This window comes from Pristiophorus japonicus, chromosome 2, assembly GCF_044704955.1.
Source record: "Pristiophorus japonicus isolate sPriJap1 chromosome 2, sPriJap1.hap1, whole genome shotgun sequence".
Classification (NCBI taxonomy): domain Eukaryota; kingdom Metazoa; phylum Chordata; class Chondrichthyes; family Pristiophoridae; genus Pristiophorus; species Pristiophorus japonicus.
This window is the reverse complement of record NC_091978.1, coordinates 54988082-55012498: the sequence shown is the minus strand read 5'-3', so window position 1 is coordinate 55012498 and position 24417 is coordinate 54988082. Positions and strand designations below refer to the sequence as shown.

Genomic DNA, 24417 nt, shown 5'->3' with positions numbered 1-24417 from the left:
GGATTCTATATAATTGTTAGGTGTCAGGTATGCAGTGCCCTCAACCCAGTCTGCCTGTCCCTGCTGATACACTCAGTACAGTCTAGCCTCCCCCCCGCCCCATGCACACCTTCTCCTGCTGCGTATAGTGTCAGTAGTGTGTCTTCTCTGCATTGGTAGCTCTGGATCAGCACTCGGGCCAATACTAATTTGTAGGTCCTGTTAAAATAAATGGAGCTGCTCGGGATGCAGGTAGGGCTGTACGGTCAGTGCTGCATAAACGTTGAATAATGGTGGATCTCTTCTGGGATGGGAATTTAGATTTTAAAAAAGACATCAAGGAATATAAATCGTATAATGATGTGCTTCACATGGATATTCAATACAAGCTACTTTCTTTCCCCATTAAAGTCAAGTGACAACCCCGTTTCTTTTTCTTCTACTAATCTTCTCCCTTTTCGTCCTCTTGATGGGAGTGTTAGCTTCCCTCCAGTAGCCCCCCCAACTGAACCCTGGAGAGTGTGTGTTGGCAGGCTAATCAATGCTGCATAGCATCATAGCCAACCTAATCCACACACACTCTCCTTTCAGCAGGGGCAACTGGATAGTGATCAGGAGTGGGAATGTTGGCTGAGGAACAGGACTCCTGAGAGAATTGGCTCAGATTATAGCATACGACAGACTTAAGTGAGAAGAGGCCACGAGGCACATTGAGTCCTTGTAAAATCTGCTTTATCACAACTCTACTCTGAGTCACCACTGTGTGGTTTCACTTACCTCCCGTAGACACGTGTAGATAGGGCAGACCAGCACACGGAAGGGCTCTCCCGCATTGCTTCGCATTATTCCAAAAACCTCGCAGAGAAATGTGATGAATCCAAGCCAGTGCTCTACATCCTTTTGCTGCAGCTCATCCCTCACCGTGAAATCTTTCTAAAATGAGTAAAGACAAAAGGAATGAAATCTTAAATTGCTCCTCTACCTCCTCTGGGTAATCACCTTGTGGCTAGCCTGCCTGCAGATGACATGAATTATTTGGTGTTTAAATATTCCTGAGTAAGCAGGGAAGGGGAGGACAGAGAGAGCACAAGAGAGGGGTAAAAAATCAAGGCGGCAAGAGAATGAGAAAATGAGTGAAAAAAAAGCGATGCAGTGAGACAAAAGACAGAGATGATAAAGAGAGAGGGAAGAGTGACAGAGCAAGAGAGGGAGAACGAGTGATAAAGAAAGAAGGAGAGAGAGAGAGAGAGAGAGAGGAGAGAAAGAGAGAGAGAAGGAGAGCGAGAGGAGGAGGAGAGGAGAGAGAGAGAGAGAGAGAGGGGAAGAGAGAGCGGAGGAAGAGAGTGAGAGAGAGGAGGGAGAGAGAGAGGGGGGGGGGAAGAGAGAGAGGAGGGGGGGGGGGAAGAGAGAGAGAGCGAGAGAGAGGAGAGGGAGGAGAGAGAGAAGAAGAGAGAGAGAGAGAGAGAGGAGGAGAGAAGGAGCGGAGAGAGAAAAAACAGAGAAAGAGGGAAAAAAAGAGAGAAAGGGAAAGAGATGGTAGTTCCAGGGAACATTAGCACAAGTTTAAAAGACAGAAAGTATATAGACAGCTTAACTTTAACTAGTTAATGCTGAGGATAGTGAACATGTGAAACGGATTGCCCAGGGAGGCAGATTGTATGGAATTGTTTTAAGGGAGAATTGGATACATGTCTGAGGCAGTGGATAATGGGGATTAGTGTGTGTAACTGGTCAGATAGACTGCAGTCTTTTTCAGTCCTGGACCTTCCTATGTTCTTATGCAAAATTAACAGATATTTGCATCTCATAAAAACAGACTAAACAACAAAATTCAGTGCTGCATGGTCCTAATATACAAAATAAATCTCTGCCACAGTCAGATTGTAGCAGTCAGCTAATATCTAACTACTATGGTTTTGAACTAGTCTCCCCTCCCCCACTGAAAAATCTGCCAAAGGATTATTGGATATGTGTGACTTTGAACACAAACTTTGCATAAGAAAAGGAGGGCCACCCATTTTGAAATTTAAAGGATTTTGTCATGATGAATAATCTGGGAATTTTTCTGGTGTTTGAGGGAAGACAACCTATTCTCATAACAATGTCAAATACAAGTGTTGTGTTGATGTGCACCATACCTTTGTAGAGAAATTAAAAGAAAGATTTGTCATATTTCCATTAAGGATCTCTAGTTAATACACACATATAAGACGACAGAGAAAGGTCTGTGCAGTGCCCACTTTAAACATAATTCATAGATGACAAAATTAACTCCTCCTTCAAGTTTCATTTAAGCTTTTCTCAATTGAGAAAAGATAGGAATCCCAATATTGCTCATTGGATTCCCAGCAGTTTTCTCTGGGATTTTAAGGGTGGAAAGAGTTAAAGTAATAAGATGGAAGTACGAACAATACCAAGCTGGTAACCAAGACGACGTGACTTTGCAGTGATCCTCAAAAGACACTAATTGAATCTGCCAGCAATAGGAACAGCATTTGTAGAAAACGGGGTCAAGCACAAAAAAAAGACAATGCACCCAGGAAACCACGACAACCACAAAATCCACCATTTTCTTTCCTTTGGCAAGACTTCAGTCACGAATAGAATCAATCAGCTCAACTCATCTGGTCTCCACAACTCAACCCCTCCAACACTGTGCACTGTATTAACGCAGTGGGAAGGGGGAGTGGGTTGGACTGCTTTCCACTGTCTGCAGACCTACTACAAAATGTAACCACCTCCTCATCTCTCCCACTACCCCTTTTGTATAGCTGCCGCTAATATGCTGAGTAAGCATTAGGCTTACATATCTTACAAAGCTGGATTCATTGATTAAGTTCATAAATGCCAGGTGTATGAAACTGTCCCACTCAGTTTTGCTCTACCCAATTTTCTCCCCTCCTCTCCTCATTCAGTAATGCAGTTCCACAGGTAATGGCTGTCTTCTGGTGCTTTGCTTCATAAGAACATAGGAAATAGGAGCAGGAGTAGGCCATTTGGCCCCTCAAGCCTGCTCCGCCATTCAATAAGATCATGGCTGATCTGATCATGGGATCAACTCCACTTCCCTGCCCGCTCCCCATAACACTTTATTCCCTCATCGCTCAAAAATCTGTCTATCTTCGCCTTAAATATATTCAGTGACTCAGCCTCCACAGCTCTCTGGGGGCGAGAATTCCACAGATTTACAACCCTCAGAAGAAATTCCTCCTCATCTCAGTTTTAAATGGGTGGCCCCTTATTCTGAAACTATGCTCCCTAGTTCTAGAATCCCCCATGAGTGGAAACATCCTCTCGGCATCTACCTTGTCGAGCCCCCGCATTATGTCAAACCCTTTGTCTCAGGAATCAACCGAGTGAACCTTCTCTGAACAGCCTCCAATGCAAGTATATCCCTCCTTAAATAAGGAGACCAAAACTGTACACAGTACTCTACGTGTGGCCTCACCAATACCCTGTACAGTTGTAGCAGGACTTCTCTGCTTTTATACTCTATCCCCCTTGGAATAAAGGCCAACATTCCATTTGCCTTCCTGATTACTTGCTGTACCTGCATACTAACTTTTTGTGTTTCATGCACAAGGACCCCCAGGTCCCTTTGTATTGCAGCACTTTGCAATTTTTCTTCCTTTAAATAATAATTTGCTTTTTTATTTTTTCTGCCAAAGTGGATAACCTCACACTTTCCCACATTATACTCCATTTGCCAACTCATTTAGCCGGTCTATATCCCTTTGCAAATTTTGTGTGTCCTCCTCACAACTTGCTTTCCCACCCATCGACACCATGTGTGGATCGATACATGCTATTTGACCACAAGAGCTGTGACTGATTATGTTCACTCCCAATGTCCACACATTCACAACTCCCGAGACACGATGTGTAGGTCTGCCACAATTGGCTTTAGTGCCCCAAGTTAGGGGAAGGGGGAAAATACAGCCATTTCTGACAACTCTCTAAATGGCTGCTGCTGGGAAATTGGACATGTTCGTAGATTGGGCAGTGGAAGGATTGACCTTGGCCATGGGTCCTTAGATAATTGAACAACCTGCTGGCACTCACTTTCAAAGCTCATGCATGTGAATAGCACAGTTGCCGAGTGATATGGCATTAGATTGGTACCCAAAGTTGAGAGTTCATATCATAAGAACAGAAGAACACCAGAATTAGGAACAGGAGTAGGCCATTCGGCCCCTCGATCCTGCTCTGCCATTCAATGAGATCATGGCTGATCTTCTACCTCAACCCAACTTTCCTGCACTGTCCCCATATCGCTTGATTCCCTTAATATCCAAAAATCAATCGATCTCTGTCTTGAATATACTCAATGACTGAGCCTCCACATAGAAACATAGAAAATAGATGCAGGAGCAGGCCATTCAGCCCTTCTAGCCTGCACCGCCATTCAATGAGTTCATGGCTGAACATTAAACTTCAGTACCCCCTTCCTGCTTTCTCGCCATAACCCTTGATCCCCCGAGTAGTAAGGACTTCATCTAACTCCCTTTTGAATATATTTAGTGAATTGGCCTCAACTACTTTCTGTGGTAGAGAATTCCACAGGTTCACCACTCTCTGGGTGAAGAAGTTTCTCCTCATCTCGGTCCTAAATGGCTTACCCCTTATCCTCAGACTGTGACCCCTGGTTCTGGACTTCCCCAACATTGGGAACATTCTTCCTGCATCTAACCTGTCTAAACCCGTCAGAATTTTAAACGTTTCTATGAGGTCCCCTCTCATTCTTCTGAACTCCAGTGAATACAAGCCCAGTTGATCCAGTCTTTCTTGATAGGTCAGTCCCGCCATCCCGGGAATCAGTCTGGTGAATCTTCGCTGCACTCCCTCAATAGCAAGAATGTCCTTCCTCAAGTTAGGAGACCAAAACTGTACACAATACTCCAGGTGTGGCCTCACCAAGGCCCTGTACAACCGTAGCAACACCTCCCTGCCCCTGTATTCAAATCCCCTCACTATGAAGGCCAACATGCCATTTGCTTTCTTAACCACCTGCTGTACCTGCATGCTAACCTTCAATGACTGATGTACCATGACACCCAGGTCTCGTTGCACCTTCCCTTTTCCTAATGTCACCATTCAGATAATAGTCTGTCTCTCTGTTTTTACCACCAAAGTGGATAACCTCACATTTATCCACATTATACTTCATCTGCCATGCATTTGCCCACTCACCTAACCTATCCAAGTCACTCTGCAGCCTCATAGCATCCTCCTCGCAGCTCACACTGCCACCCAACTTAGTGTCATCCGCAAATTTGGAGATACTGCATTTAATCCCCTTGTCTAAATCATTAATGTACAATGTAAACAGCTGGGGCCCCAGCACAGAACCTTGCGGCACCCCACTAGTCACTGCCTGCCATTCTGAAAAGTACCCGTTTACTCCTACTCTTTGCTTCCTGTCTGACAACCAGTTCTCAATCCACGTCAGCACACGACCCCCAATCCCATGTGCTTTAACTTTGCACATTAATCTCTTGTGTGGGACCTTGTCGAAAGCCTTCTGAAAGTCCAAATATACCACATCAACTGGTTCTCCTTTGTCCACTTTACTGGAAACATCCTCAAAAAATTCCAGAAGATTTGTCAAGCATGATTTCCCTTTCACAAATCCATGCTGACTTGGACCTATCATGTCACCATTTTCCAGATGCACTGCTATGACATCCTTAATAATTGATTCCATCATTTTACCCACTACTGAGGTCAGGCTGACCGGTCTATAATTCCCTGTTTTCTCTCTCCCTCCTTTTTTTTAAAAAGTGGGGTTACATTGGCTACCCTCCACTCCATAGGAACTGATCCAGAGTCAATGGAATGTTGGAAAATGACTGTCAATGCATCCGCTATTTCCAAGGCCACCTCCTTAAGTACTCTGGGATGCAGTCCATCAGGCCCTGGGGATTTATCGGCCTTCAATCCCATCAATTTCCCCAACACAATTTCCCGACTAATAAAGATTTCCTTCAGTTCCCCCTCCTTACTCGACCCTCTGACCCCTTTTATATCCGGAAGGTTGTTTGTATCCTCCTTAGTAAATACCGAACCAAAGTACTTGTTCAATTGGTCTGCCATTTCTTTGTTCCCCGTTATGACTTCCCCTGATTCTGACTGCAGGGGACCTACGTTTGTCTTTACTAACCTTTTTCTCTTTACATACCTATAGAAACTTTTGCAATCCACCTTAATGTTCCCTGCAAGCTTCTTCTCGTACTCCATTTTCCCTGCCCTAATCAAACCCTTTGTCCTCCTCTGCTGAGTTCTAAATTTCTCCCAGTCCCCAGGTTCGCTGCTATTTCTGGCCAATTTGTATGCCACTTCCTTGGCTTTAATACTATCCCTGATTTCCCTAGATAGCCACGGTTGAGCCACCTTCCCTTTTTTATTTTTACGCCAGACAGGAATGTACAATTGTTGTAATTCATCCATGCGGTCTCTAAATGTCTGCCATTGCCCATCCACAGTCAACCCCCTAAGTATCATTCGCCAATCTATCCTAGCCAATTCACGCCTCATACCTTCAAAGTTACCCTTCTTTAAGTTCTGGACCATGGTCTCTGAATTTACTGTTTCATTCTCCATCCTAATTCAGAATTACACCATATTATGGTCACTCTTCCCCAAGGGGCCTTGCACAATGAGATTGCTAATTAATCCTCTCTCATTACACAACACCCAGTCTAAGATGGCCTCCCCCCTAGTTGGTTCCTCAACATATTGGTCTAGAAAACCATCCCTTATGCACTCCAGGAAATCCTCCTCCACTGTATTGCTTCCAGTTTGGCTAGCCCAATCTATGTGCATATTAAAGTCACCCATTATAACTGCTACACCTTTATTGCATGCACCCCTAATTTCCTGTTTGATGCCCTCCCCAACATCCCTATTACTGTTTGGAGGTCTGTACACAACTCCTACTAACGTTTTTTGCCCTTTGGTGTTCTGCAGCTCTACCCATATAGATTCCACATCATCCAAGCTAATGTCTTTCCTAACTATTGCATTAATCTCCTCTTTAACCAACAATGCTACCCTGGGGTAGAGAATCCCAAATATTCACCACCCTCTGAGTGAAGATGTTTCTCCTCATCTCAGTCCTCAATGGCCGACCCCTTATTCTGAGACTGTGACCCCCCTGGTTCTGGACTCTCCAGCCAGGGGAAACATCCTCCCCCTGCATCTATCCTGCCAAGCCCACTAAGAATTTTGTATGTTTCAATGAGATCACCTCTCATTCTTCTAAACTCTAGAGAATATAGGCCTAGTCTACTCAATCTCTCCTCAAAGACATACCTCCCTCCCAGGAATCAGTCTGGTGAACCTTTGTTGCACTCCCTCAATGGCAAGTATATCCTTCCTTAGATAAGGAGACCAAAACTATACACAAGGTGCGGTCTCACCAGGTCCCTATATAATATCCCACACGAGGTTGTGAAACTGAATTCAATAAATCAGGTAATTTGTCGGCTAGCACAGTAGCACCATGTCATTAGCTACTGGCGATATATGGTTAATTACATTCCTGATTTGGGAATTGTGCCTCTAGATTCGAAATGTTGCTCCATTATTTAAGAATTCGGGGGGAGGGGGGAGAAACCAGGTAACTATAGGGAAGATAGGGAAAATGGCAGAGGGGGAAAAGTAGACTTAGTGATTGAGGATGAAATCACTTCAATGATGAGAGGCTATAAAGAGACGTAAGCAGGCAGTGGAGACTTTATGGGTAGAATTAAGAAATAGGAAAAGATTTAAAACTATAGTGGGAGTTGTGTATAGTCCCCTGGTAGCAGTTGTGAAGTGCTAGATTGTATAAATTCAGAGATTAGACAAGCATGTAGCAAAAGCAGAGTGGTTTTAATGGGGGATTTCAACTTTCATACAGATTGGGATAAGCAGACTAGCACCCGTCAGAAAGGTAATGAATTTCTTGTGTGTCTGGAATAGTTTTCGACAACAATGTGTCTTAGAGGCAACAAATGGGAAAGCCACATGAGATTCAGTAATGAGCAATGAGCTAGATTTAGCCAACAGCATATTTATCCAATAGCGATCATACCATGATTATGTTCAATGGGACGTTTGAAAGGGAGAAACGTGAAACAGCTACTAAGATTCTAAATTTGGGTAAGGCCGACTTCAATGGGATGAGATTGAGACTGTCCACAGTAAACTGGGCAAATCTGCTAATGGGTAAAATGACAGATGATCAGTGAAAGATGTTTAAAAAATAATTTAATGTGATAAGCAACATGTTTATACCCCTGAGGGGCAAGAGCTCTACTTGCCAACGAAAACAGCCTGGACGACTAAAGAGGTAAGGGCCAGCATAAAACTACAGGAAAAGGCATACAAAAACAAATTATATTTATATAGCGCCATTAACTTAGCGAAACGTCCCAAGGCGCTTCACAGGAGTATTATGAAATAAAAAGTTTGACACCAAGCCACATAAGGAGAAATCAGGGCAGCTGATCAAACGCTTGGTCAAAGAGGTAGGTTTTAAAGAGCGTCTTGAAGGAGGAAAGAGAGGCAGAGAGGTTTAGGCAGGGAATTCCAGAGCTTAGGGCCTAGGCAACAGCAGGCACAGCCACTAATGGTTGAGCGATTATAAATCAGGGATGCTCAAGAGGGCTGAATTCGAGGAGCGTAGACATCTCGGGGGTGGGGGAGATTACAGAGATAGGGAGGGGTGAGGCCATGAAAGGATTTGAAAACAAGGATGAGAATTTTCAAATCGAGCCGTTGCTTAATCGGGAGCCAATGTAGGTCAGCGAACACAGGAGTGATGGGTGAGCAGGGCTTGATGCGAGTTAGGACGCGGGCAGCCGAATATTGGATCATCTCTAGTTTACATAGGATAGAATGTGGGAGGCCAGCCAGAAGTGCGTTGGAATAGTCAAGTCTAGAGGCAACAAAAGCCTGGATAAAGGCTTCAGTAGTGGATGAACTGAGGTAAGGGCGGAGATGGGCAATGTTACAGAGGTGGAAATAGGTGGTCTTAGTTATGCTGCGGAGATGTGGTTGAAAGCTCATTTCAGGGTTAAATATGAGACCAAGGTTGCGAACACTCTGGTTTAGCCTCAGACAGAAGTGGTGGTGAGGTAGAGCTGGGTGTCATCAGCGTACATGAGGAAACTGATGTAGCTTTTTCGGATGATGTTGCCAAGGGGTAACATGTAGATGAGAAATAGGAGTGGGACAAGAATAGATCCTTGGGGAACACCAGAGGTAACAGTGCGGGAGCGGGAAGAGAAGCCGTTGCAGATGACTCTCTGGCTACGATTAGATAGATAAGAATGGAACCAGGTGAGTGCAGTCCCACTCAGCTGAGTGACAGTGGAGAGGCGTTGGAGAAGGATAGTTGTCAACTGTGTCAAAGGCTGCAGACAAATCAAATGCAAAAAATAGCACAGATCCTGGTGAATGGGAAAGCTACAGACAGTAAGAGCTAAAAAAAAAAGGGAGTATGAAAAGAAACTTGCAAGGGATATCAAAATTAATACAAAGATTTTTTACAATTACATTAGAAAATAAAGAGGGGTAGGGGTAAAAGGTAACTGTTCATAGAGGCAGAAGGTGGGAAGTGGTGTTCCACAAGGATCAGTGCTGGGACCACTGTTATTCACAATTTATATTAACGATTTAGACTTACAAATGCATGGACTGGTTGGGTGGAATGGCCTGTGTCTGTGCCGTATATCCTATGTAAGCCTATGTAGGGTAATCAGGGGCAATGGTGGCCCCTTAAAAATTGAAAGCAGTGATATTGTCAATGATTTAGACGAGGGGATTAAATGTAGTATCTCCAAATTTGCGGATGACACTAAGTTGGGTGGCAGTGTGAGCTGCGAGGAGGATGCTATGAGGCTGCAGAGTGACTTGGATAGGTTAGGTGAGTGGGCAAATGCATGGCAGATGAAGTATAATGTGGATAAATGTGAGGTTATCCACTTTGGTGGTAAAAACAGAGAGACAGACTATTATCTGAATGGTGACAAATTAGGAAAAGGGGAGGTGCAAAGAGACCTGGGTGTCATGGTACATCAGTCATTGAAGGTTGGCATGCAGGTACAGCAGGCGGTTAAGAAAGCAAATGGCATGTTGGCCTTCATAGCGAGGGGATTTGAGTACAGGGGCAGGGAGGTGTTGCTACAATTGTACAGGGCCTTGGTGAGGCCACACCTGGAGTATTGTGTACAGTTTTGGTCTCCTAACCTGAGGAAAGACATTCTTGCTATTGAGGAAGTGCAGCGAAGGTTCACCAGACTGATTCCCGGGATGGCGGGACTGACCTATCAAGAAAGACTGGATCAACTGGGCTTGTATTCACTGGAGTTCAGAAGAATGAGAGGGGACCTCATAGAAACGTTTAAAATTCTGACGGGGTTAGACAGGTTAGATGCAGGAAGAATGTTCCCAATGTTGGGGAAGTCCAGAACCAGGGGACACAGTCTAAGGGTAAGGAGGAAGCCATTTAGGACCGAGATGAGGAGGAATTTCTTCACCCAGAGAGTGGTGAACCTGTGGAATTCTCTACCACAGAAAGTTGTTGAGGCCAATTCACTAAATATATTCAAAAAGGAGTTAGATGAAGTCCTTACTACTAGAGGAATCAAGGGGTATGGTGAGAAAGAAGGAATGGGGTACTGAAGTTGCATGTTCAGCCATGAACTCATTGAATGGCGGTGCAGGCTCGAAGGGCCGAATGGCCTACTCCTGCACCTATTTTCTATGTTTCTATAAGGAAATGACGGACATGTTGAATAATTACTTTGCGTCAGAACATACAGTAAAAGAGGAGGATAGCATGCCGGAAATCTGAAGGAAACTAATATTGAATCGGGGACAGGGACTCAATACAATTAGCGTAAGTAAAACAACAGTAATGAAGAAAATAATGGCACTAAAGAACGACAAATCCCCAGGACCAGATGGTTTCCATCCCAGGGTTTTAAAGGAAGTAGGTGAGCACATTGCAGATGCCCTAACTTTAATCTTCCAAAGTTCTCTCGATTCAGGAACCGACCCTTTAGATTGGAAAATTGCGCATGTCATTCCGTTTTTTTAAGAATGGCGAGAGGGGGAAACCAGGGAATTATAGACCAGTTAGCCTAACATCTGTTGTTGGGAAATTGCTAATCTATAATTAAGGATAGGGTGACTGAACATCTTGAAAATGTTCAGTTGATCAGAGAGAGCCAGCATGGATGTGAAAGGTAGGTCATGCCTGACAAACCTGATTGAATTTTTGAGGAGTTGACTAAAGTAGTGGACAGCGGAATGTCTATGGATGTTCTTTATATGGACTTCCAGAAGGCATTTGATAAAGTCCCACATAAGAGAGTGTTAAGTAACGTAGAAGCCCACAGAATTGAAGGCAAATTATTAACCTGGTTAGGAAATTGGCTGCGTGGCAGGAGACAGAGAGTAGGTATAAGGGGTAGGTACTCAAATTGGCAAAATGTGACTAGTGGTGTCCCACAGGGATCTGTGTTGGGGCCTTAACTATTCATAGTATTTATTAACGACTTAGATGATGGCATAGAAAGTCATATATCCAAATTTGCCAATGACACAAAGATAGGCGACATTGTAGGCAGTGTAGATGAAAGCATAAAATTATAAAGGGATATCGACAGATTGTAAATGGGCAAAACTGTGGCAAATGGATTTCAATGTAAACAAATGTGAGGTCATCCAGTTTGGATCTAAAAAGGATAGAACAAGGTACTTTCTAAATGGTGAAAAGCTAAAAACAGTGGAGGTCCAAAGAGATTTGGGGGTCCATATACATTGCTTTGGAGACAGTTCAGAGAAGGTTCACTAGGTTGATTCCGGTGATGAGGGGGTTGGCTTATGAGGAAAGGTTGAGTATATTGGGCCTCTACTCATTGGAATTCAGAAGAATGAGAGGTGATCTTATCAAAACGTATAAGATTATGAGGGGGATTGACAAGGTGGATGCAGAGAGGATGTTTCCACTGATGGGGGAGACTAGAACTAGAGGGCAAGATCTTAGAATAAGGGACCGCCCATTTAATACAGAGATGAGAAATTTCTTCTGAGGGTTGTAAATCTGTGGAATTCGCTGCCTCAGAGAGCTGTGGAAGCTGGGACATTGAATAAATTTAAGATAGAAAGAGACAGTTTCGTAAACGATAAGGGTTTATGGGAAGCGGGCGGGGAAGTGGAGCCGAGTCCATGATCAGATCAGCCATGATCTTATTGAATGGAGGAGCAGGCTCGAGGGGCCATATGGCCTACTCCAGCTCCCATTTCTTATATTCTTATTAAAATGTCATGATCAGGTACAGAAAACAATCAAAAAGACTAATGGAATGCTGGCCTTTATAATCAGAGGACTATAATACAAGGGGGTAGAAGTTATACTGCAGCTGTAGAAAACCCTGGTTAGACCACACCTGGAGTACTGAGAGCTGTTCAGGGCACCACACCTTAGGAAGGATATAGTGGCCTTGTAGGGAGTGCGTAGGTTTTCCAGAATGATACCCGGACTTCAAAAGGTTAGGTTACGGGAAGAGATTACACAAATTAGCGTTGTATTCCCTAGAATTTAGAAGGTTAAGGAGTGATTGAAGTTTTCATATATTAAGGGGAACAGTTAGTGTAGATAGAGAGAAACTATTTCTATTGGTTGGGGATTCTAGGACTAGGGGGTCATCGTCTAAAAATTAGAGCCAGATCTTTCAGGAGAGAAATGAGGAAACACTTCTACACATAAAGGTTGGTAAAAGTTTGGAACTCTCTTCCTCAAATGGCAATTGATGCTAGATCAATTGTTAATTTTAAATTTCAGATTGATAGCTTTTTGTTAACCAAAGGTATTAAGGGATATGGGCCAAAGACGGGTATATGGAGTTAGGTTGCAGATCAGCCTACTCTTGTTCTGAAGCTAAAGCCCTCATCCATGCCTTTGTTACCTCTAGATTTGACTATTCCAATGCACTTCTGGCTGGCCTCCCACATTCTACCTACGCCAACTAGAGGTGATCCAAAACTCAACTGCCCCTGACCTAACTCGCACCAAGTCCAGCTCACCCATCACCCCTGTGCTCGCTGACCTGCACTGACTTCCGATTAAGCAACGCCTCGATTTCAAAATTCTCATCCTTATTTTTTAAAATCGCTCCATGGCCTCGCCCCTCCCTATCTCTAATCTCCTCCAGCACCCACCCCCACCCAGAGATGTCTGTGCCCCTCCAATTCTGCCCTCTTGAGCATCCCTAATTATAATCGCTCAACCATTGGTTGCTGTGCTTTCTGTTGTCTAGGCCCCAAGCTCGGGAATGCCCTGCCTAAACCTCTCCACCTCTCTTTCCTCCTTCAAGACACTCCTTAAAACCTACCTCTCGCCTGCGCTAATTTCTACTTATGTGGCTCGGTGTTAAATTTTTTGTCTTATATTACACCTGTGAAGCGCCTTGGGATGTTTCACTATGTTAAAGTCGCTATATAAATAGCGGTTGTTGTTGTTCCTATGTTCCCATGTTCCACATACATGTGTACTTTAACCTTTTTGTGGGTTTGTTGGTAAAATGTTAACGTGAAAAGTGTGTAAGTGTTTTTTTGACCGCTGGGAATGATTTTCTTCCTTGGTTACTGAATGTTAAATAATTGTGTGTGTGAAGTACATTTGCTATATTGTCTTTTTTATTCATTCACGGGTTGTGGGTGTCGCTGGGAAAGCCGGCCTATATTGCCCATTCCCAATTGCCCTGGAGAAGGTGGTGGCGAGCCTTCTTGACAACTGAGTGACATTTCAGAGGGCAGTTAAGAGTCACATCGAGAGAGATTGAGCCAGATCGAGAGATCCTTCCCTCAAGGACATGAATGAACCAAATGAGTTTTTACGACAATCTGGTAGTTACATGGTCACCATTACTGATGCTAGCTTTTCACTCCAGATTTATTTAATTCATGGAATTTAAATTCACCAGCTGCTGTCTGGGATTTAAATTCATGTCTCCGGATGATTAGTCCAGACCTCTAGGATTACTCGTCCAGTAACATAACCACTATGCCACTGTTCCCATTACAGTGTTTTCTACTTAAATTTGTACATCGAGCTAAAACAGTGTTGCCATGGCTGCACCTCTGGCTGATCACCCACTTCTGATGGACAACATTGGGTTAGCACCAGAAAAATAACTGAAAGCTACTGGATCGTCATAAAAACACAATTGATTCACGAACATCCTTCAGAGTAGCTCCCTATCTGATCTGGCCTATTTGTGACTCCAGTCCACACTACATGGCTCACTCTTAATGCACTCAAGGCAAATAGGGATAGGCAATAAATACTGCCTTGCCAGTGTCACCCACATCCGAAGGACAAATTAAAAACAATTAGCTCTGGTACTGGACTGTACCGCTGCTGCTGCTGTGAGTATCAGTGTCTTCAGGAGCGGAGGGAGGAAATACAAGACAGAAAATGACATTTTTCAATGCTGTAATCAACTTAGCATCTTTCACCACACGTGGCAAAACAATTCCCATTTGGTCAGACTTTGCACTGAAAAGTTTATTTTAATTTCTTCCTTTATATATCCATCATCAGCATCATAGGTGGTCCCTCGAACCAGGATGACTTGCTTCCATACCAAAAGGGATGAGCTCACAGATGTTTCAATGAAGGACCCGATATTCCAATCCTGAACTCCAGGGGTGGAAGATGCCTGTGCGTGGATTTTTTTTTAACATGTGGTGACCGTTGCACACCAGCCACCACACAGGCTTGACAGAGCTAGTCCTTTATCGAGTGGCAAGGGTTAACCAGGACGACTGGAGACCAGCTCTGCTGCACGACCTAGTGCGCGCACAAATCGCAGTAGTACAAATTAGTAGTACAAAGTATATAGATAGCAAGCTAAGATGGTTAGCCTATCAGCCACAAGTATGCACAAGCTCTGGGATGACGCAACCTTCAGTTTTCCTTTTCTATCTTCCATGAAATTGCGTAGTCTTTGCTCAACACTGTCCCAATAATTGAGAGAAGATATTTATAAACCAGCACAAATCCACAATTTAGCACTCTGTAGCAGAAGGTGTTAGTGCAAAATAGACCTGCATTTTCTTTTCTAAATAAAATGATTTATATATCCAGCGCTTAGCTCGACACCATGGCCTCTTGCTTTGCAATTTACCAAACAATGGAAATATGTACCTGCCTATTCCTTTCATTTTGAGAATATCCACCAAATCACTCATCGACCTTGTGAGTTGAAGAGGAATCCAGCCCGAGTTGCCCCAGCCTTTCCTTTAACCTCAATCCCTTATTTTTGGTATCAACCTGCATTGGAATTTCTCCAGGGTTACCATGTGAGAAGTCCCAGGCTGCACGCAGCAGTCCTGAAGTGGCCTAACTGTATAGAGCAATCATGAACTCTGGTTTTGTATTCAATTCTTCTAAATATAAACCCCCAAAGCCCATGTGCATTCTTAAAAGCTTTTTACATTTTTATTTAACACTGTCCACCCACTTTTAAGGATTTATGTATCTGCACATCTAACACCCACCCCTGCTCCTTTATTGCATTGAGAAACTTACCATTTAAAGGTATATTTCCATTCTTACCAAAACATATTGGGCCGTAGGATGTCACTGAGCGGCTACAGGGCATTCTGGGGGGAAGAGGTCGTGGTCGTGGTCCACATCGGTACCAATGACATAGGTAGAAAGAGGGATGAGGTCCTGCAGGCAGAGTTTAGGGAGCTAGGAGAGAGATTAAAAAGCAGGACCTCAAAAGGTATATTTCCATTCTTACCAATCTCCGGATTACTCCCAGTGCCATGAGCTAGTGAGTACAGAAATAGGAGGAGAGAGCAGGTGAATACGTGGCTGGAGAGATGGTGCAGGCAGGAGGGCTTTAGTTTTCTGGGGCATTGGGACTGCTTCTGCGGGCGGTGGGACCTGTACAAGCCGGACGGGTTGCACCTCAACAGAGCCGGGACCAATATCCTCACGGGGGGGGGGGTTTGCTAGTGCTGTTGGGGAGGGTTTAAACTAGCTTGGCAGGGGAATGGGAACCTGAAAATAGATTCAGTAGGGAGGGGAGTAAAGCTGGAATTAGAAAGCAAAAATAAAGAAAGTGAGTTTGAAGGAGAGAGGAAACAAGCAGGAAAAAAGGGTAAAAAAATAAACTTAAAGGCACTTTGTCTAAATGCACTTAGCATTTGTAACAAAATAGATGAGTTGACGGCACAAATTGAAACAGATGGGTATGATCTGATAGTTATTACAAAGACGTGGTTGCAAGGTGACCAGGATTGGGAATTAAATATTCAGGGGTACTTGACAATCCAGAAGGACAGACAGAAAGGAAAAGGAGGTGGGGTAGCTCTGTTGATAAAGGATGGAATCACTGCAATAGTAAGAAACGATATTGGCTCAAAAGTTAAGGGTGTTGAAACAGTTTGGGTGGAGATAAGGAACAATAAGGGGAAAAAGTCACAGGTGGGTGTAGTCTATAGGTCCCCTAACAGTAGCAACTCTTCAGGAAACTATAGACCAGTTAGCCTAACATCTGTGGTTGGGAAATATTGGAGTCATTATTAAAGAAGCAGTCGCAGGACATTTGGAAAAGCAAAATTCGGTCAGGCAGAGTCAGCATGCAATTATGAAGGGGAAGTCATGTTTGACAAATTTGCTGGAGTTCTTTGAAGATGTAACGAACAGGGTGGATAAAGGGGAACCAGTGGATGTGGTGTATTTGGACTTCCAGAAGGCATTTGGCAAGGTGCCACATAAAAGGTTACTGCACAAGATAAAAGTTCACAGGGTTGGGGGTAAGATATTAGCATGGATAGAGGATTGGCTAACTACCAGAGAACAGAGAGTCGGGATAAATAGTTCATTCTCGGGTTGGCAACCAGTGGGGTGCCACAGGGATCAGTGCTGGGACCCCAACTATTTACAATCTATATTAATGACTTGGAAGAAGGGACTGAGTGTAACGTAGCCAAGTTTGCTGACGATACAAATATGGGAGGAAAAGCAATGTGTGAGGAGGAAACAAAAAATATGTAAAATGACATAGACAGGCTAAGTGAGTGGGCAAAAATTTGGCAGATGCAGTATAATGTTGGAAAGTGTGAGGTATGCACTTTGTCAGAAAAAAAATCAAAGAGCAAGTTATTATTTAAATGGAGAACGATTGCAAAGTGCCGCAGTACAGCGGGACCTGGGGGTACTTGTGCATGAAACACAAAAGGTTAGTATGCACATACAGCAAGTGATCAGGAAGGCCAATGGTATCTTGGCCTTTATTGCAAAGGCAATGGAGTATAAAAGCAGGGAAGTCTTGCTACAGCTATATAAAGATCTTGGTGAGGCCACACCTGGAATACTGCGTGCAGTTTTGGTTTCCATATTTACGAAAGGATATACTTGCTTTGGAGGCAGCTCAGAGAAGATTCACTAGGTTGATTCCGGGGATAAGGGGGTTGACTTATGAGGAAAGGTTGAGTAGGTTGGGCCTCTACTCATTGGAATTCAGAATAATAAGAGGTGATCTTATCGAAACGTGCAAGATTATGAGGGGGCTTGACAAGGTGGATGCAGAGAGGATGTTTCCACTAGTTGGGGAGACTAGAACTAGAGGGCATGATCTTAGAATAAGGGGCCATCCATTTAAAACAGAGATGAGGAGAAATTTCTTCGCTGAGAGTTGTAAATCTGTGGAATTCGCTGCCTCAGAGAGCTGTGGAAACTGGGACATTGAATAAATTTAAGACAGAAATATACAGTTTCTTAAATGATAAGGGGTTATGGGGAGCGGGCAGGGAAGTGAAGCTGAGTCCATGATCAGATCAGCCATGATCTTATTGAATGGCGGAGCAGGCTCGAGGGGCCGTATTGCCTACTCCTGTTCCTATTTCTTATGTTCTTATGTAAATTGCGGCCTGCCTGGGTGAGTATAATGTGTGCACGCACCGGAAGAGGCGTCGCAAATGCCACTTCTCGGTGCATGCGCCGAGAACTAATATTTTCAATCTGTCAAAAGTGTCTTATGACAGATCGCATGCATCCCCATGAGAAGGACATTCGTGGGCAGAGATTGGGCTATTTGCCCAACTCCTGCCCAGCAAATGTCCTTCAAACTCTTGCACCTGGTAAAACCAGCCAAAGAGTTTTAAAACATAAAACATTAAATTTTATCACAATTCTGTCCATTAAGGTAATTTTATTTTTTAACCCTAGTAAAACATATTTAAAAAGATTTTTTTTTCTAAAACATCTAATTAAATTTAAGTTCAATTAAGTTTAAATACTTGTTTTTTTTTTTAACTTATTGCATTGTATTTGTGTTTTTGGGAGTATTCTCATTGATAGTAATGGCAGCACGTACAAACGGAGCTCCCATTAATATCAATGAGAATAATCCATGTTCATTGGTGGAGCCCAGGTTGTGCTTACGTTCCTGGGATATGTGAGCCCATACGCTGGGCTGCACATCTAGGTCTCGGATCGTAAGTCTACGTGTCTTCGGGACCACCAGGTACTTTCGGAAACATTTTTACAGTCAGAGGCGTCGGCCTGCAGGAAGCCTCCGATCACAATTTTCGGGCCATTACCTCACATTTGTTTTATTAACCTACATCTGCCACTTACCTTCTCTTCTTCTTGGGCAGTCCCTCGGAGTCAAGGATGACTTGCTAAAATGAGTTCTAAGGTGACTGATGAGACCAATGTGGGACCTACAGTCTCTGTCACAGGTGGGGCAGACGGTGGTTGGAGGGATGGGTGGATGGGGTGTTTGATTTGTCGTACACTCCTCCTTCCGCTGTTTGTACTTGGCTTCCGCCTGCTCCCGGTGAAAAGACTCAAAGTGTTCGGTGCCTTCCCGGATGCTTTTCCTCCGCTTTGAGCGGTTTTGGGCGAGGGATTCCCAAGAGTCTGTGGGGATGTTACATTTTTTCAAGGAGGCTTCGAGTGTGTCCTTGAAGGGTTTTCTCTGCCCTCCTGGGGCTCGCCTGCAGTGACGTAGCTCGGAGTCGAGTGCTTGCTTCGGGAGTCTTGTACTGGGCATGCAGACAATATGGCCCACCCACCCGAGCTGATCGAGTGTGGTCAATGCTTCAATAATGGGGATGTTGGCCTGAGAGAAAACATTGAGGTTGGTGTACCTGTGCTGCAAATGAATTTGCAGGATTTTGCAGAGGCAGTGTTGGTGGTACTTCTCCAGTGCTTTGAGGTGCCTACTGTACAGTGTCCACGTCTCTGAAGCATATAGGAGGGCGGGTATAACTACTACTCTGTGATCCATGAGCTTGGTGCCGGGTTTGAGATCCTGATCTTCGAACACTTTTCCCTCAGACGGCCGAAGGCTGCACTGGCACACTGAAGGCGGTGTTGGACTTCATCATCTGTCTGTCCTTGTTGACAGTAGGTTCCCAATGTATGGGACGTGGTCCACATTGTCCAAGATCTCGTCAACGATCTTGATAGTCGGGGAGCAGTGCTGTGTGGCGGGGGAGAACCTTTGTCTTATGGATGTTTAATGTAAGGCCCAGACTCTCGATGCTTCAGTGAAGGTGCCACTGACCTACTCATTTGCTAGCCTGTTTATGTCCATCTGTACCATCCTGCATTCTTCCTGGCAGTTTGCAACACTTCCCAATTTGGTATCAGCAGCAACTCTTCATTATCTGCCTTTCAGCCATTCCGCTCCATACCACCCCTTTCCCTTTGGATCCAAACTTTCTCAACCAAATTCCAATTCGGCATTTTATCAAATGTTTTCTAGAAGTGCATAAAACACTATCTACTGCATACCCTAATCTACTCTTTCGATTGTGCTCTCAAAAAATCTATTAGGTTAGTCAACATGACGTACCTGTCACAAATCCATATTGATGGTATCTCACCAATCCAGCCCCTTCGAAGTATCCATTTATTTTATTAATTATGGCCTCTAATCATTTTCCTACAATACCACAAGTCTAACCAGTCAATAGTTGCTTGGTTTGTCCCTTTCTCTCTTTTTGAACAGATGAGAGACATTTTCCACTCTATTGTCCTTGGGCACAGCTGCCATCTCGAATGTATTTTGAAAGTTAATGGCTAGTTCTTCCACTACATCACTAACCTCTTTCAGTTATCCGAGCTCATTACCGTCTAGTCCTGGACATTGAATATTTAGCAATCTGAGCCCATTAACAACTGTTTACTTATTAATACATATATCTACTGATTGACCTTTTACCCTTCATCCACAAGCCCTTCCTCAATAAGTGAAGACTTCCTTCACTCTCCTCCGTAATACTGAGGCAAAGTATTCGTTAAGCAACTCTGCCATTTTCGCATCGACCATAATAATCTCACCATGCTCATTTTGAAGTGTGGTTACACCAACTCCTTAGTGATTCTCATTTTCCTAATGTCTTTATAAAAACCTTTCCTTCACATTGGAATGGGCTGGAAAAAATGCAGCTGTAGAACTATCTTTTTTCCTCATTGAAATTTTCCTAGACTGTGCTGCACCAATCTCAGTTAAATGTTTCCCACTGTTGCTTCACCTCTTTACAAGTTACTTTTAACTTCCAACTTATCAAAGCTAAATCCTCTTGCATCCCTCTGAATTTTTTTTCCAATCAACTTTGATTCTGCTTTTGCCTTCTCCATTTCAAATTAAAGCAAATTATATTACGATTGCTCATCCCTAACTTTTCTCCTGCTCCTAATGTTGCGTACCTACTCCGATTCATTCCCTAGAACTAGTAATGTATCTTTTCTCGTTATGTTATGACTCAGAATACAGTCCCTCCCCTTTTAATCTGCTTCAGATTTGTACACTCAATCTATCTCTGGATAAAACTACCCGATATTACTGCTCAATAAAACTACCCGATATTACTGCTCAATAAAACCACCCGATATTACTGCTCAATAAAACCACCCGATATTACTGCTCAATAAAACCACCCGATATTACTGCTCAATAAAACCACCCGATATTACTGCTCAATAAAACCACCCGATATTACTGCTCAATAAAACCACCCGATATTACTGCCCAATAAAACCACCCGATATTACTGCCCAATAAAACCACCCGATATTACTGCCCAATAAAACCACCCGATATTACTGCCCAATAAAACCACCCGATATTACTGCCCAATAAAACCACCCGATATTACTGCCCGATAAAACATAAGAACATAAGAAATAGGAGCATGAGTAGGCCATATGGCCTCTTGAGCCTGCTCCGCCATTTAATATGATCATGGCTGATCTGATGATGGACTCAGGTCCATTTCCCTGCCCGCTCCCCATAACCCCCTTCTAGTTTTAAAAACTGTCTATTTCTGTCTTAAAATTTATTCAATGTCCCAGTTTCCACAGCTCTCTGAGGCAGCAAATTCCACAGATTTACAATCCTCCGAGAAGAAATTTCTCCTCATCTCAGTTTTAAATGGGCGGCCCCTTATTCTAAGATTATGCCCCCTAGTTCTAGTCTCCCCCATCAGTGGAAACATCCTCTCTGCATCCACCTTGTCAAGCCCCCTCATAATCTTATACGTTTTGATAAGATCACCTCTCATTCTTCTGAATTCCAATGAGTAGAGGGCCAACCTACTCAACCTTTCCTCATGTCAACTCCCTCATCTCCGGAATCAACCTAGTGAACCTTCTCTGAACCGTCTCCAAAGCAAGTATATCCTTTCATAAATATGGAAACCAAAACTGCACGCAGTATTCCAGGTGTGGCCTCACCAATACCCTGTATAACTGGAGCAAGACTTCCCTGCTTTTATACTCCATCCCCTGTGCAATAAAGGCCAAGATTCCATTGGCCTTCCTGATCACTTGCTGTACCTGCATACTATCCTTTTGTGTTTCATACACAAGTAACCCCAGGTCCCGCTGTACTGTAGCACTTTGCAATCTTTCTCCATTTAAATAATAACTTGCTCTTTGATTTTTTTTCCAGACATGAGACTCCCAAAGCAAGTGCTCTACTTGGAGCTCCTTCACAGCAAACGAGCCAAAGGTGGGCAGCGGAAACGCTACAAGGACATCCTCAAAGCCTCCCTGATAAAGTGTGACATCCCCACTGACACCTGGGAGTCCCTGGCCCAAGACTGCCCTAAGTGGAGGAAGTGCATCCGAGAGGGCGCTGAGCACCTAGAGTCTCAACGTCGAGAGCATGCAGAAATCAAGTGCAGACAGCAGAAAGAGCGTGCGGCAAACCAGTCCCACCCATCCCTTCCCTCAACAACTATCTGTCCCACCTGTGACAGAGTCTGTGGCTCTCGAATTGGACTGTTCAGCCACCTAAGGGCTTACTTCTGGAGTGGAAGCAACTCTACCTCAATTCCGAGGGACTGCCTATGATGATGATGAAGCCACTTCCAAAGGTGCACACAAATCTGTCCAAGAAGGTAAAGTGTTGAAAATAAAGATTTCAATGTTTGACAACCCATTAAGAGAAACTTTACATGAACATTGGGGATAAGACACCCAAGTGCCTACCCTTGTGTGTTGTTAGTTGGTATGATTGGACTAGAATGAAGGCAAGTGTGAGGGGTGGCTAGTGAAATGGGGATTTGATAATGTAGATAGAGAGGGATGAGTGGAGGTGCAAGGTAAGTTGGTGTGAGTAAGGATGTGTAGGAGTAGGGTAGCGAAGGCAGAGTGATGGGGATGTGATGAATGGCACAGCAGGATGAGGTTTTGCAGTAACGTTTCGTGATCTACTGAGATCATTGAAAGGTTGGCACCACTGCAGTCAGGTCCTCCTGATGACATCCCTGCTTATGCCCTCCTGTGCAATGTGCAACCAAGCTGCGTTGGTCTCCTTGGGAGGTCACTTCTGTCTCTGTTGGTCTCCTGGGGGGGGGGGGGGGGTCTCTTCCGCCCATTGGAAGGGAAGAGAACTTCCTTGCGTACTGTGACTCTCTTCATAAGCATATGGAGGGAATTATGGGAGAGCCTGAGTGTAGTTGGTCACCTTTTGTGCAGTGCTGGTCAGTGTTTGCAGCACCTCAATGCTGTAGAACACAGAGAGCACAACTGTCAAAATGAATGTGGGCATGGTCCCTTTAAGGAAACTGGCTGATTGGGCATCGCTGGGGAGAAGGGGGATGTTGTGGGCTGAGGGATGTCTGTGATTGCTCAAGGGGGATTTGTTCATCGTGCGGCGGGGGGTTTGGTGATCATTGGGGGAGTGGACCGATCGTTTGGGGGGGGGTGGGGGGGGAAGGGGGTTGAGTGAGGCAGGGAAGCAGTTTAGCTTGGAGGGCCGGGGGTGGGGGACAGGAGTGCTGGAAAAGCACTTACCCTCTTCCACAAACAGCAGTTCTTGCCTCCCTTTAGCCAAGGCCCAGGAAACCCGGCCACCTAGTGTTAAAGCTGAAAGGGAGGCACAAAGCCCTCATTAAAACAGCTGGTCATGGTCTACATTCTCTTTCTCAGTTCCACAGCTTCTAGCTACCATTAGTATTTCACCCATTCTTTACGCGGGAGGCTAGACCGAAATATCAACAGTCTTTTTCACTACGGAAGACATCACAGCTGAGTACATTCCTGTCTTCCCCCAATGAGCACCTTTAAGTAAACAATCCTCATTCGCCCTGTGGCACTGAGGTTAATTATAGCAACCAATTTAACCCTGGCTAAATGCTAAACCCAGTATCATAGTATCCGTATCACTCATTTACTCACTGGTGGTGGGGTACGTTGAAGAGGAGAGAGCTGGCAAGTTCCTTTTGATGGGGAATACAACATTGACAGGATATAGTAAAATAGTACAGTATGTCAAAGGAAAAACTATAATGTACAATTTACTAATGAAGTCCCCTGGTCTCCTGACATCATCTCGTAGTATCGCCCTTTCTTCCCATCACGTAATGTAGATTATTGAGATATCTTGCACACTTACCGTTAGCTCTAGCAGTCTTAAATTCTAAAGGATGAATCAAAAATGAGAACATTCACCTGCAATCCTCGAGGTTCATGAGCTACATGTTTAGTAGCCTATCCAAGTCTCTTGGGTGTGCCACAGCCATGCAATGGTGCCAGCCAGCTTTTGTTCTTCATGAAACACAGAAGCACTACAGGTGTAACCCACTCATCTCCACAGTTGATTTCTTACATTACACTTCCCTGAACTAAACAATTCTCTTTTTCTTCACTTTCCAGGGAAATGATGATGTCCAACACAAATTTATAACCTTCCACAGACCATGGGCAATTTGTCCCATCGTGGATCTTACCCAATTTGTTTACAATCTGCTGAGATAAAGTTTTGTGAAATCTCGAAATGACTTCTAAAGATAATCAAGTAAGACTGTAGAATACATGTCTAACCTACACTATTCAACGTTATGGTTGCAGGCTAATGAAATACTAGATTTTATGGCAAGAGGTATAGAATATAAAGGCAAGATGTAAAG

At 44.0% G+C, this 24417-nt stretch overlaps 1 protein-coding gene across 4 annotated transcripts in view; it reads right to left on the bottom strand.

Moving 5' to 3' along the window:
- Positions 1-24417, bottom strand: part of ctif (CBP80/20-dependent translation initiation factor) — a 300050-nt gene that overhangs the window by 26744 nt on the left and 248889 nt on the right. For all 4 annotated transcript variants that reach the window (XM_070867474.1, XM_070867476.1, XM_070867477.1 and 1 more), the window contains one exon: positions 757-912. In XM_070867474.1, coding sequence (XP_070723575.1) covers positions 757-912 — 156 coding nt within the window. The remainder of the gene's footprint in view (positions 1-756; positions 913-24417) is intronic.